General features: G+C 36.6%; 3 protein-coding genes and 2 long non-coding RNA genes across 5 annotated transcripts in view; 2 read left to right on the top strand and 3 right to left on the bottom strand.

The window, feature by feature from the left end:
- The first annotated feature begins 438 nt into the window (after positions 1-438).
- LOC117139428 (ecdysone-induced protein 75B, isoforms C/D) overlaps positions 439-14,407 on the top strand; it is a 104,036-nt gene continuing 90,067 nt past the window's right edge. The window contains exons 1-2 of the mRNA XM_033301723.1: positions 439-585; positions 701-2,702. Of these exons, the coding sequence (XP_033157614.1) occupies positions 1,367-2,702 (1,336 nt within the window). The 5' untranslated portion in view covers positions 439-585; positions 701-1,366. The remainder of the gene's footprint in view (positions 586-700; positions 2,703-14,407) is intronic.
- LOC117139431 lies at positions 7,768-9,087 on the bottom strand. The gene is made up of 5 exons (XM_033301728.1): positions 8,716-9,087; positions 8,567-8,648; positions 8,272-8,508; positions 8,121-8,197; positions 7,768-7,961 (listed from the first exon to the last, which is right to left on the bottom strand). Exons 1-3 carry the CDS (start codon positions 8,980-8,982, stop codon positions 8,450-8,452), a joined length of 408 nt encoding a protein of 135 aa, XP_033157619.1. The 5' UTR covers positions 8,983-9,087; the 3' UTR covers positions 7,768-7,961; positions 8,121-8,197; positions 8,272-8,449.
- Positions 10,093-10,609, bottom strand: LOC117139432. The gene is made up of 2 exons (XR_004459365.1): positions 10,496-10,609; positions 10,093-10,275 (listed from the first exon to the last, which is right to left on the bottom strand). It is a non-coding gene; the product is annotated as an uncharacterized LOC117139432 (long non-coding RNA).
- LOC117139429 lies at positions 10,675-11,500 on the bottom strand. The gene is made up of 3 exons (XM_033301727.1): positions 11,122-11,500; positions 10,978-11,059; positions 10,675-10,864 (listed from the first exon to the last, which is right to left on the bottom strand). The coding sequence occupies exons 1-3, from the start codon at positions 11,389-11,391 to the stop codon at positions 10,806-10,808; spliced, it is 411 nt and encodes a 136-aa protein (XP_033157618.1). The 5' UTR covers positions 11,392-11,500; the 3' UTR covers positions 10,675-10,805.
- LOC117139433 lies at positions 12,544-14,324 on the top strand. The gene is made up of 2 exons (XR_004459366.1): positions 12,544-13,613; positions 13,714-14,324. It is a non-coding gene; the product is annotated as an uncharacterized LOC117139433 (long non-coding RNA).

Here is a 14,407-nt window from a genome sequence, read left to right as displayed (position 1 = left end):
GAAATCAAAGTGAAAATTCCCAATGAATGAGCTTAAAGCAGTTAAACATACAAAATTTAATAAAAAGTGGCCCTTAAGCATCCTTCAAAGCTCACACAACACCACTAAACAAACACAAACCAATATACAAAAAATCAACTAATTATATTTTTCTAGAGGTGTTTAAAAAAAACAACTACTACATGGAAGTATAAACACGGAAATCTAATTAAAAACAAAGTGAAAGAAGTTAATGCTCAGGTTTAAAAGTTTATAACAAAAAAGGCAACAAAAGCGTTGTGTTTCATGTGCAAAATCTTAAGAAATATCTATACAAATAAACATATATATTTTTGGAATAAAATTACTAATACTAATCATAATAATAAATCTTGTGAATCGTGTAACTTGTTTAAAATATAAAGTAGTGTAAGCAGTGAATATATTACAATTCAATTCATTTATAAACAAACAAAGATTAAACCTTATACACACCTAAATACGATCATTAAATATATATATTCTTATACACGATACGATTTTAATCAATCAATACATCAATCAATTCAGCAAACAATCGAGCGATATACTTCAATTTGCAAAAAAGTAAGTGATAAAGATATCTTAATCAATTAAAGATAGTATAATCCTTTTTATTTTCAAAGAGCTACACAAAATACGTGATTTTCGACGTAATTTTAATAGGCTTTATCCCTTTCAGCTACTTCAAAGAAATACCTACAAACATACTCAGACGCTGCTGTGGATCAGGCGAATCATAAATCAGCAAACAATAAGCCATCAAGTATTATTAGCAACTAAAACGAACTCAGACTCGGAATCAGCCTCAGAAATCTCAGCTCGAGATCATCCAACTTAACTCAACTTAACGCAACTCAGTCGAACTCATCTCATCGTCAACAGAAGTAGCCTCAACCAGAATACAACAGATACAAGTATATATTTAGACATATGGTAATGATCAAGCAACTGTGGGCAGGTATAGGAACAACGCTAAGCTAAACGTAAGGACTAAGGACAACAACAAATTCTCTAGATTACAATAGAATACAGAAGAAGAGGACAACTTTTTCATGCAACTTTGAAGGCTGACAAAACAAATTTTTGATAATCCAAAAGCAGAAGCGAACAAATTACTAAAAACCACAAACAGCAACAAAACACGCGTTAAGAAGAAGAGACTGATTTTAAAATAAAAGAGCTAGGCAGCGGAAAGGATAAAAGGCAGCAGAAGTGAGGCAAAAGTGATTAAGGATCAAATCCAATTATAAAAGAAAACAAAACGCAACTTTCCATACAACATATTTAGAATATATATCTAAGACAGATTGATATTTTTGAGCGACTATCCCTACTTTGATATATCATGTTGAAGAAACTCAAGTGCATGGAGGCGGTCCAGGCAGCAGCGGCTGCAACATCATCCGGAGGATCCTCTGGCAGTGGTCCTGGTTCCGGTTCCGGATCTGCCTCGAAGCTGATCAAGACCGAGCCGATTGACTTTGAGATGCTGCATCTGGAGGAGAACGAACGGCAGCAGGATATAGAGCGGGAGCCGAGCAGCAGTAATGGCAACAGCAACAGCAACAGCTTGACCCCCCAGCGATACACCCACGTGCAGGTGCAGACCGTGCCACCACGCCAACCCACAGGTCTGACCACGCCCGGTGGCACCCAGAAGGTCATCCTGACACCTCGCGTAGAGTACGTGCAACAGCGAGCCACCAGTTCCACAGGTGGTGGTGGGATGAAGCACGTATACAGCCAACAGCAGGGCGCTGCTGCATCGCGATCCGCTCCACCCGAGACCACGGCCCTACTGACCACCACTTCGGGCACTCCACAGATCATCATCACCCGAACCCTACCCTCCAATCAACACCTGTCGCGTCGTCATTCGGCCAGTCCCTCCGCCCTGCACCACTACCAGCAGCAGCAGCAACAGCCGCAGCGTCAGCAATCGCCGCCACCGCTGCACCACCAACAGCAGCAGCAACAGCATGTCCGCGTGATCCGCGATGGCCGGCTGTACGATGAAGCCACGGTGGTGGTGGCTGCCCGTCGGCATTCGGTGTCGCCGCCACCACTGCACCACCACTCCAGATCGGCGCCCGTGTCTCCGGTGATCGCCAGGCGCGGTGGTGCTGCCGCCTATATGGATCAGCAATATCAGCAACGGCAGACGCCACCGCTGGCGCCACCGCCGCCGCCTCCACCACCGCCACCACCACCACCGCCACCCCAACAGCAGCAGCAGTACATCTCCACTGGTGTTGCACCACCCACGGCAGCGGCTCGCAAGTTTGTGGTTAGCACCAGCACGCGACACGTTAATGTGATCGCCTCCAATCACTTTCAACAACAGCAGCAGCAGCATCAAGCGCAGCAGCAGCATCAATCGCATCAGCAGCATGTGATCGCCAGCGTTAGTTCTAGCAGCAGCTCATCGGCCATTGGATCGGGCGGCTCTTCTTCTTCGCACATCTTTCGCACGCCCGTGGTTTCCAGCAGCAGCAGCAGCAATATGCACCACCAGCAGCAACAGCAACAGCAGCAATCGGTGATGCGGCCACCTCCGCCGCCGCCTCCGCCCAAGGTCAAACACGCCTCCAGCTCCGGCAGCGGCAGTTCGAGCAGCAGCAACACCAACAGCAGCAGCAGCAGCAACGGCGAGGAGCCGTCTAGCTCGATTCCTGATCTAGGTAAGTCGCCTCCGCCCCAAGAAAAGTCACTCGGACTGTTAAACTAGCCACCCGTTGACCCTGACGGCACTTGTCGATCGCTTTATGGTCGGATAAAACGGCCGGCAAGTTCCAACAGTGCGAAAAAGCACAAATACAGGGGGACACTGAACTACACGAATATTTTTTTTTTAAGATCAATCGAAATTGCAATAGCAAATGAGAAAGTGTACTTATCAAAAATACGAAACCCGGATAAAATAGCTTTTATTTAGTGTCAGATTAAGGTTTTAGTCTATCAGTAGTACTCAAGGTTTCCTACCACCGAGTCACTAAATAATGGCTAAATTGAATTCAATAGGAACTATCAGTTACGACATAATTAATATCTCTAACATCTGTAGCTTAGTGTAAAAGTGGTACGGATAAGCTTAGCATGTAGGAAATTAAAATGTGATCGCTTGTGAGTCAGACAGCAGTTAATATAGCTTTATTTGTACAGTTAGTCGCTGCACATGTTACCTTCTACTTATACTTATACATATTTACGGTATATATAGTACTAACGGTATTGCCGATACCATCAAAAGGTCAAAACAAATATGAATAATTTTACTTTCTACAACGAGCAAAAGCATCTAGAATAGAATAATGAAGCACGTTTCAAAAGCGGAATGCAATATGGTATTATTTGGTCAATAGTGTTTTCTGTGGGGATTACATATGATAACGCTAATTCAACTTTAATGGAAAGTTTAATGAAAGTCTGCTGAGGAATTCTTTTTAGCGTACAAGCGTATTGTGATTACGCATGTCAGTTTCAAATTCACAAACTCATTGGATTACCTCATAATTCAGGATTGTTTTTTCGGAATGATATATTCGTGTATACATATAACAAACAAACCAATCCAATCCAGTGCTGCGCCTCAAATCGGAATTTTTATTTAAATTTAATTATCAATTTAAATTGAAATCGTTTTCGGAGGTTGGTCAATAATCCCACCCGCCCCCTGCCATTCTCGACACACTTTTGAGCATTGCCAAGGTTGCGAGATATATGCTATATATTCCTATACATATCTGTGTTAATTTTTGTGTGTATTCAGCAATTGCCTCTCTCGCTCTCTCTCACCTTGAACTTCAACTGGAATAAACTTGCCGCTCTGTCTGCTTCTCTGCCTTCCTCTGACGCGATGTCTGAGTTTTGTTGGTATCGTATCTGAATCTGAATTGCCACTATATCTATATCTACACATATATATGGGTGAAATTGCGTATAAATGGGAGATATGCAAAATCTGCATTGTTTGATTTCGTTTGCTTTTATGAATTACTCGGCATCTTAGCAATTTGCAATGCGGATTTTACTTAACCGCTTCCGTTTTTCAGGTTTTTGCAGTCTAGACGAGATATTCACAATTAATTGCCTAAAATACAAAGGCTTAATTAATTTGTATTCCAATTGGTAATGCTTAATTTATAAATTAAACATTCCTTCAAATAAGCCATTTGTTGGTCCTTTTATTTAATCTCTTGCATTGTATATACTATTTACTAAAATGTTTGATTGGCATTTGTATGCAAATTCAACTTTAAATTAATATCTGTGATTGTCACCTTATTATGGTTCATTAGAATTTTCGTTTTTTTTAACATCCCAACTTGTCGGGATTTCCTTGAAGCAGTATTCGTTTTTGATATTAATGAGAAGAGTGCTGGTGCGATTGTTTCATAAGTTATTCACTTTCAGTTTTGTTTTGTTTCGCTTCCCCCAAAGCTTTAATTAATCAATTTGTTTATTTTTCCACATAAACGATGAAGCGTACTGCGATTATGTGGCCAGCGCTTTTTTGGTCAGGTTAAATCATATGTTGGAATCGGTATTTCCAGCTAAGCGCGTAACCTGTTCTTCGAATGCGAAAAAAATATACGGATGAAAGTGACAGTTGAGAATGATTTTCGGGCTGAGAGCTCTTGGTATTCTAATGATTTCATTTGGCTGAGCTGTGATTTGTGTTTTTTTCTTATTTTTTTTGCACATGTCCCAAGATACGCTTAGTTATACAATATATACGAGCGTGTGTGCTTATATGAAGAGTCGGGCGAGCTGATTTCTTGGACTACGGCTTGTTGTTCTTGCCGTTCTCCTTTTGTTGCTTGGCTAATAAATAAACGAGTCGGCGAGCTGAGCAAATAAAAGTCAAGGCCAACCAGGGCGACTTGATAGATTTGTTTGCCTTTTTCCACGCCGAGCCATCGGTTTTGAAAATGATTGCCGAGTTACCGATTTACTACTTTCCCATATTACTTAGTTTTCCCCATTTGCTGGCCGTGTCGGGTATGCTCGCTTGTAGGGCACTTCAGTTTTCAATGTCAATGCCAAAACCAATCCGAGAACTTAAGCTCAACGCATCATCACAGATATCAGCAATGGGTCAACACTGCGGCCTTGTGAGTGTGTGTGTGTGTATGTAGAACACTCATAAACGTCCATATCCCTCATGGAATGTATTTTTATTCCATTGTTATCATTTTGCGCAAGTGACAGCCGCAATTGCCGCACATATACCACTCATGGGAAAGCGAAACTCTAGGAGAGGAGAGTAGGGGGAATATCTGAGAATACGCGTGGAAAAATAAGATTTATTACCTTTATATAATATAATGAATTTTTTTTTTTAATATTTAATATTTATTGAGTGAAGAATTCCTTACATCATAATATTGTATTTTAACATCACAGTGGATTTATATTTTTATTTTGCTCCTAAAGGTGTTCGTTCTTACACGAGTTTGTTGTGTTGCACAACCATTTTCGTATTAAACGCTCAACAAATAATTTTAATTTCCCAGGTCGAGGGATTACCGATCGTATTCAAATGTAGCAAAGATTACAAAACACATTAAAAAGCGCGATTAAGGGCGAATATGAACTGCTTACTTATTTACATTTTCAACCCGAACAGATCACTTGAGAAAGCATCCCCTGGTAGTGGGAAATAAGGTGCAAGCGCTGAAGTTCGCCAACTGTTGTGTAAACGGTTTTATAAACTAGTATATAGTGTTATGCAAACAGTTATCCAAAGTGCAGTTATCCAACATTGCGGTAAACCACCTACTGACAACAAGTTCTATACCAAGTTTTGAATAACTGCAGTTGCTTGGCTAATGAATTTGGTTTGGCAAATGAACAACTATCGAAAATATTGCCTCGATATAATAGCCAAGTTTTTTATCGATCTACTTTTCTATCTTCGCTGTTTCCATAACCCATTGAAACAGCTTATAAATATATAATAGCAGATGTGATTTGATTATCAGTCATAATGTTTGGCCTATATTATACTGAAGAGCAAACGCATTTGCCTATTTTGGGTTCTAGCCAACTTTCAATTGAGTCATTAGCAGTGTTTTTGACTTATTTTTCCGGTTTGCCTGGGCAAGTCTCTCAGTCATCCGACGGCCTTGCCAGTGAAATTGCGCTCTACGTTACATAACACCCATAAAGAGCAAAACTAAATGTTGATTTTTGCTCGGAACCAACATTTATATTATTTAATAGAATAAAAGGCAAACGCGTAATTTTTTAAGGTTTAGTTGAACCATGTGCCATTGAATAAATAAATAGATTATGGCCTATATTAACCGATCAATGATCGCCGGAGAGAATCGGGAGGCATTGCGAATGGGGGAGGCCTTCGACCTTGAGGTTATACAAACTAATAATAAATCTACGTACTTGTTACTAATTTCCCTTCAATGCACAGTGTGTAATGTGTAATCTGTTCCATAACTGAATTGAACATTGATTGGAAGTAAGTGTAATGATCAATTACAACCCCAATGTAATGGAAAATGCGCGTTGATCAAGGTATTATGCCATTAGGCAATTAAAATATAAAAGATTTTTAATTGGTTATTGAACTTTATTTTAAATTCTAGTCTTTACTATTAATATCTTATCTTATATTTAGTTAAAAAGTAATTGTTTTCATTTGAAGAATAATTTCTATGCTGTTCTCCAATTATTAACGAAACTAATAAGTACTTAAGTACTTATTATTCCTTAATAGCCACATTCCCCTATTCCGAATGAAATTCCTTTTCAATGGCCCTGAATTACGATCAGTGATTTTCGCATAATTATTCCAGCACTGATTGATTTATAACTGTTGTACTAACTGAACTATGCTTAGTTCAACTGTAATTCAATTGTAAATCAACAAAACATTGACACAAAGTCACGCCAAGTCCAGTCTGGTTATGGCAATTTTTCAGTTACTTAACCAAACACAGATAAACGGGCTGCGACGAAAAAAAAACAGTTAACAAAAGTATCTGGCGGATAAAAATGCCTCACGAAGCACAACAGAACCTGTTCTATTAGCAACAAAAAATCGAAACAAAACAACATTAACGAAATCCAAATGCAAATAAAAGCAAATATAATATATAATGTGCAATTGTATAAAAATGCGAATTACAAGTGGGCGAGCGTAATAAAAATGTTAGAAAAAAGCACAAGGTCATTGAGAAGCGGAAGAGAAAAACAAAAGGCAATAGCAATAGAAACAAAACCCAAGCGAAAAAAAAACACAACAAATGTGACACACTGAAAGCGAGAACACAATAATTATACAAATATTTATGTATGTATGCATGGGTTGGTTTGTCGGAGATTCTAGGCGGCGGGGAGGGTGGGGATGCCTTGGCAAGTGCAGGCGTAACGTGGATCTAAAACATTTCCTGAACGAGCGAGCGAGCGAGAAGGCGGCAACAATTAGCGAAAAGTGAATTTGATTACAGTTGCAACGGGGCGTATGAGTGACGTACTCGAGTGCCGCCTGCGATCGAGCTATCGCCGTCTCCCTTCCGCGCCCTTGCCCACACCGTTACAATCGCATTGAATCTGAGGCTGCGTAACGGTATCGCACTAGGCCAAGTTGCAAGGTCTCGTCGGTAATCCCACACCCAAGCGGTATGTCCTCACAGCGAGTTTTCCATGATTGCCAACTGGCATTGCATTCTCCCATTCGAGTAATATTATTTATTATTTTATTAACAGATGTGAAGTGCATTCTCATTCCATAACAACACGGCTGGGAAACCCTTTTATTTATATTAAGATAATTTATATTTCACTTGGTACGGACAAGTGTTTTAAATTTGTTTGCTGATAAATTTCGAATTGCATTGCAAATTTTAGTCCATTCGTTTCGTAGTCACTTCGAATTTCCACGTTTTCCATATACTGCTGACTAGTTTTACAAAGTACAACTGAATCGAGAAATCAAGAAAACAGAAATTAAACCGAAGTACAGAAGTATACCAATGAATCGACTATCAGATACCCGTTACTCTTTTTAATTAATTTTGGTTTTTTTTTTTCGTTTGGTAACGGGTATGAGTAGTGCGAAAAAACAATTATACACTTACATGATGTAAACGGAATGATCGCAGACAATATGATATTTCTTTTCTAAGACCGTGCAGCATAATATTACCGCGTATATCTAATTAAGAAATAAATATTATTTAAAAATATAAAATCTTCAAATGGTATTTTGAATGTTATTAAAGGACTTACATGCTGTGTTCTTAATTGTAGTGCGGACTCTTTCAAAATTGTATAAAAGAAATATTAGCCTTGTTGTGCACAGTGGTTGTGAATCAAATACATAAAATAAGCGTAAAGTACGTCAAGCAATAGCTGCAGTCAATCTTAATCCTTTCCAGTCCCCTACGCTTACTTATACCCAATTAATTTAATTAAAGTTCTCTTTATGATATCTGCACAATTTCACTGTGGCGGCAATGTGCACAACTAAGTCGAGAAATATTAGTAATGCAGTTGAAGGGGTGCATATGAATTTAACACTTACTTAAAGGAAATACATAAAGGACGTTATAGATTGGAAAGAAATAGCTTATGATCTTGCCAGCAAAGAAAACCCCCTTTACGTTCTGATATAAAAAAAAGTTATTTAGGTTATTAGATGACCAAATGCGAAGTCGCTGGGGCTTTGCTTACCTGGTGGATTCCAACAGCTAGTAAAGTTCCAGCAATGACGTACGTAAGGGCAAAAACCAAATCCAGCGAGTAAAGGATGCGGAAAGTTGAGGGAGACATTTCAGCACCATGCATATGCAAATAGAAATCCAGGATTGTAATTGAGCTTTTCAAAAGTATTACATTGTGAACCGAAAAAATGAGCATGAAGAGACCGCATGAAATGCAGAAAGTGGCATAGAAAATTGAGCAGCACCGAACTGGTTGTTCCTCACACGATTTACACATTGTTAAATTTTAAAATATATTTTATAAATATTCGAGCAATAACACGGTGAATTTTTTGTAAGGAAACAAAATTTTGAGCGACCGACTTGTGTTAGTACAAAAACTGTAATGAAATAAAATCCGTAGACGACTGCGACATCCGAATTATTTGCGGGAGCCTACTTCGTTTATGATGTAACACAGTAAATCACCCAAAAGTAAAAGACTACAATATTCTAATTAAAAGTTAAAGTGTTTAGATCAATTTGTTTAAAAGAATAAATTACTCACTTAGCATATAGCTATGTCGTTTGGAAAGTTCATTAATCTTATCAACGGAAGCTTGTAATGTTGACTTAATGAATATTTCTTTAAATGTGCACCAACTAATTATTTAAGTTTTTGGCATAGGTATTTTCTGCAGAAAAGTGATTGGTGGAAAGTGAGATATGTAGCCGAACATGTATTAATTTTTCCACACAACATTTGGTATCTTCACAAAATTTGGTTCTGTTTTTAAAACATTTTTCCTCCATTCAAAAAATTCACCTCTAATTTTTACCAATACCTCTTGATTCGTTTTTTACTCACTCAAACCGCAACATCACAAGAGATTCTTATTTAGCCACGTTTACGATAGGCGACCAAATGTAAATCAACATCACTGGGCACGTTCATAACAATTATTGTCGTTTTTTTTCTACGTGTACCTATTATCCCAATCTTGCTGAAAATACTACATTCCTTTAAAATAAACCCATCTTTACGCCATTCACTTCAGCAAATGTATGTAACGCCGAAAAAACAGATGGCCAAAAAAAACTTCATATATCTCTTGCTCGCTTTTTATTAAATTTAAAGCGAAATTATGCATTATCCTGAATTAGTGTATACGGTTATAATTAAAAACCACGAGAATAATTTTTTTCCATTTATTTTTCGATTATTCCTGAGGTAGCCATGTGAAATAATGCTCAGACTTGCAGAACAATTTCTGGGAAAAGTTTCGTGCAGATACACTTGACCAAAAATAATTATACTTTATATACTGAAATTAATGCACAATTATATAAAAGAATGAAAGACGACACGAGCTTGAAATCGTGGTAAACGAAGATCGAAATCGAAGAGTTCTTTGAAAATATTTATTTTAATACAGTTTAATTTCACAAAAAATTTCCCTCGGAATTATATTGGTTTGCTTGTTAAATTACAAATTTTGAATTGCATTGCAAATTTCAGTCCATCCGATTCGTAGCCACTTTGAATTTTCACAATTTCCTTTATATAACTAAATATTTTTACAACGTAAAACTGAAAAGAGAAAACAAAAAAAAAAATAAAAACATGTAAAAAAAAACTATAGTCGAATAAATCGAATCTTATTCTCGTTACTGGCATTTTTATATTTAAGTTCTTGTTTGAATTGATCAAAGTATTTCTGATCAAGAATATTTATACTTGCAGCGTCGAAATCGCAGCACAAAAGATAGTGTATTTAGCCATGTAACGGGTATAAGAATTAAACACTTACATGCCGTAGACAAATGATTACAGTATTATATGGTAATAGGATATATCTATTACAACACTCAAAAGCAAAGTCAATTTTGATCATCGGTCGGTACTGGCTGTGCATTTTTACCACGTATAACTAAATCGGGAGAGAACAAATTTATAATCGATATGCAGTAATATATTTATGCACTTGCATTCTGTTAACTATTGTAAAGGTTAGTTAGTCCACAATTATGTATATACATATATATAAATCCTGTTGCATCCTTGTGTCATTCAATTTTGATATCGTCCAATTTATTAGGTTTGCGAATATCCAACTACTACTAATCAAAGTTTTCCTTCAGATATCTGCATAATTTTAACACACAGCCAATATGTATAACTATATAAAAACAAAAACAAGAAAATAAAATTTTTAAATGTGTATTAGTATAGCTTATTTAAGCAAGGTCATGCAGATTTTTAGTCAAATGTAGAAATAAGGTATAGACTTACTTAAGGGAAATACATAAACTATGTTATATATTGGAAAGAAATAGCTTAAGATCTTTCCGGCCTTGATACATCCCTTTGTTTGCTTGAAAAAAAAATGATGATTACTAAATAGTTCAAATATGAATTGGCTGAACGGATGCTTACCCTTTTGATTCCCAACGCTAGCAAAACTCCTGCGGCCACATACGTAAAGGCAAAAATTAAATCCAAACCGTATAATATCGAAAGCTGATTATCCGTCAAGTCAGTACCATGTATGTGCATAAACCAATCCATAATGGTAATAGATTCTTCTGATATAATTACATTGTGCAGCGAGAAGCTAAACATAAAGAATCCTGCTCCCATGCAGAAAAATGCATAGAAAATCGAGCAGCATGATGCTGGTTGTTCTTCGCATGACTTACAACACATCGTAAAGCTGGTTAAAATTTCTTAAAATTTTTTTCGGAAAAAAAACTGAAAATTTTTGTTTTTGTGAACACGAATTTTGAACGACCGATTTGTTGAACAACTGTAAGAATAATAATATGTATTGAACAAAATTTCGTAGACAACTGTGATCTGGGAAATTCGTAGGCATTACACGTTGTACAAATAAATTAATTAAATCAAATAATCATTAGTTAATTTCGATCCTCTAAGTTGTTGCTAATATACAATGTATTCCATTGCTTTTCATTTATTTCAAATACTTCAAGCGTAGTTAAAATTTAATATAATGATTTCCGAAAGCATCCTTTCAGATTCAGATAGTTTTGTGGCCGAGTGTGAATGCATTGTTTCTATATACAATAAAAAAAAACAGATTTTCTGAACTTGAATATTGCTCATTAATGGCATCCGAAAAAATTCTAAAGAATCCAATTATTTTAAGGCCAAGTTTGTCTTATAAATCGGCATAATTTTACTGCACAGATGCAATGTACAACTATATACAGAAAATTATAAGGAGAAAACGATTAAGATAATTTTAACATATTTTTTCAGTCAGTTTCTGGATTTCTGGATAATGTATTTATTAAAATTGCTTTATAGGAAAAACAAACTTACCTGTTGTTAGCACAAACATCCAGGTGTATAGGGCAAAGAAGTAGCTTAAAACTTTTCCATATTTAAACACTCTCTTGGAATTCTACATTAAGGTCACGTTAGAGGTTTAAAAAAAGTTGTTGAACTTAATTTACCGTTCTTATGCCCAGCAGCATAAATATCCCAGCCAAAATATACATAATGGAAAAAAGCATAATAAAGGAAATATGAACCCAGGCATAGACTAATACTCTCTTATACTTTAAGCCATTCGAAGAATAAATGAAGGTAGCTAAGTGCAAAACAATTTTGATATATTTGTCTATATCAATTATAAAATACATCGAGTATCCAATTCCCAAGGTACCTATTAGTATGCACCATATAGAATAGAACTTCGCCCAGCTCGATGTTTGTATTTTTGCGCCGAATAGACACATGAGAAAATCATCCATATATTTTTGAGAGAAATATATCCTTAAACTTTTATCTACTCTGAGATAATAGTCGTAGTCAATTTGATTGATTTTTTTATTATTATGAACTATTATTTAGACAACACTTTACCTCTGAAATGTAATAGAGTTGAGACATACGGTCGAGTTGAGCTTTGAATTATTCTATATCAGGTATTTTCACAACTTGCTTAACCTTGTTAATAATGGTTTCACTTTTACCGTTCAACTAATGGAATCTCTATATTATTACATTGTCACGTGCCCCTTTCGTTGCGAATACTTCAGAGTCTGAGTCAGTTGGCCAGTTGGTGGAAAGCTTTCAATTTCCTATAACAGAATTTGATCTGAATCATCTTTGCGTGGTTAGAAGACAGTTTCTCAGACGTTAATCGGAGCGGTCTTTCAAGGTAGCATACAGTTTGAGGTCAATTTTGTTTGGGCTTCCCAGAAATCACTATTAGCGTGAATCATTATCATCATATCTCAAAAAAACTTTTTCTGTTGTAAAAAAAACTTTTTTTCCGGTAATCAAAAACATTATGTAAAAGATTGATTGCACTAAAAAGATTTTTAGTGTTTATTAGTAATATTAAAAAATGTTATCAACGTACATCTTTTGGGTAAACTTTTGGTTCCCCTCTGGGCTTTTTCAGACGCAATGACTAGCCATCTCCAATATTTATGCAAATATCAAAAACCAGCCCATTAAAACCTCCAAATCCCTGGGGCAACCAAGCAGTTGCCCTGAATTGCACATTTAGGTCATGAACCGGAAACGTCTTAATTACATGAAATAAGTGAAGCTCAAAGTCAATTTAAATGCACCACAAAAGTAAAAAAATCGCAGAGTGAACAAAAAAACAAAAGTGCAAAAAAGGGGCGAAAAAAGGCGCAGACAGCAGAGTATTGCATACATAAAAAACTCGAATCAAGTTAAATAATTAAGCTGGCCAGTAAAGCAGAACAACAGGAAGGGAATGAGGGAGATATCTAGACTAGTAAAAGAGAGACAGAAAATCGTCTGACAAAGGAACGAAATCCCAGCAAGCGAAATGTCAATAAGAATTTCAAAATCAGTTTTTTATACATTTTGTAGGAGTTTTTTAAAATTGAAAATTCCATATTATTTAGATAGTACTTTTAAAGGTGTGTTTTTATAACAACCCATTAAGGATCAGTATTTATATAACCTTCCTTAAGGTTTGTAGAAAACTTTATTAAATAACTCATATCCCCACTTTTTAAGAAGAGGTATCTCGAGAACAAGAACTGAGGCAGAAACGATAAATCGAAGACCTTGAACTTTGGTAACAACAAGAAATGAGCCTGAAAAGATCAAAATCGAGATGGCAAAGGGGCAACATTACCAGCATTAAATCAAGCAGACCAAACCAAAGGTCCAATGTAGGGCAGACAGAGAAGGACGGCAACAGAAAAACAAGAGGAGAACAGCGAGGGACTCGTCTGGTTATTAGCAGGATCGGCAAAGTATAAAACTGGTTGCAGAGGGAGCCCATGAAGAAGTTTCTCAGGCAAGTGCCATTGACCTACAAGCAAAAGTCGTTGGCTTCTTGTGGATCGCGAAGAACGCAAGCCAGAGGGAAAGAGAAAGGGATACCGAGTGTAGAAAGAGCCAGCCCATGAGTCAGGAAAGGGAAAGAGGAAGTGCACAGAGAAACTTGCCATATTGGAAATCTAAAATTATTCTAACTAAATATTGAAAATTGTGTACGACTTGGTATGAAAGATCTAAACAGGGTTGTATTTATAGTAACCTATATTGTCAGTCAAAAAGATCAAAACAAACAAATCATCTTTAGCATTTCGCATTATTAATAACTTTTATAATAACGTTTATTTTTTGTGCATTTCGATTTATAGATAATTATACAAAATCCTTTTCTTACTGTGCAAAGGAACTTAGGTTTGGTAGGTGGGCT

The sequence above is a fragment of the Drosophila mauritiana genome, chromosome 3L, assembly GCF_004382145.1.
Source record: "Drosophila mauritiana strain mau12 chromosome 3L, ASM438214v1, whole genome shotgun sequence".
NCBI classification, from domain to species: Eukaryota; Metazoa; Arthropoda; class Insecta; order Diptera; family Drosophilidae; genus Drosophila; species Drosophila mauritiana.
This window is presented reverse-complemented; position numbering and strand designations above follow the sequence as displayed.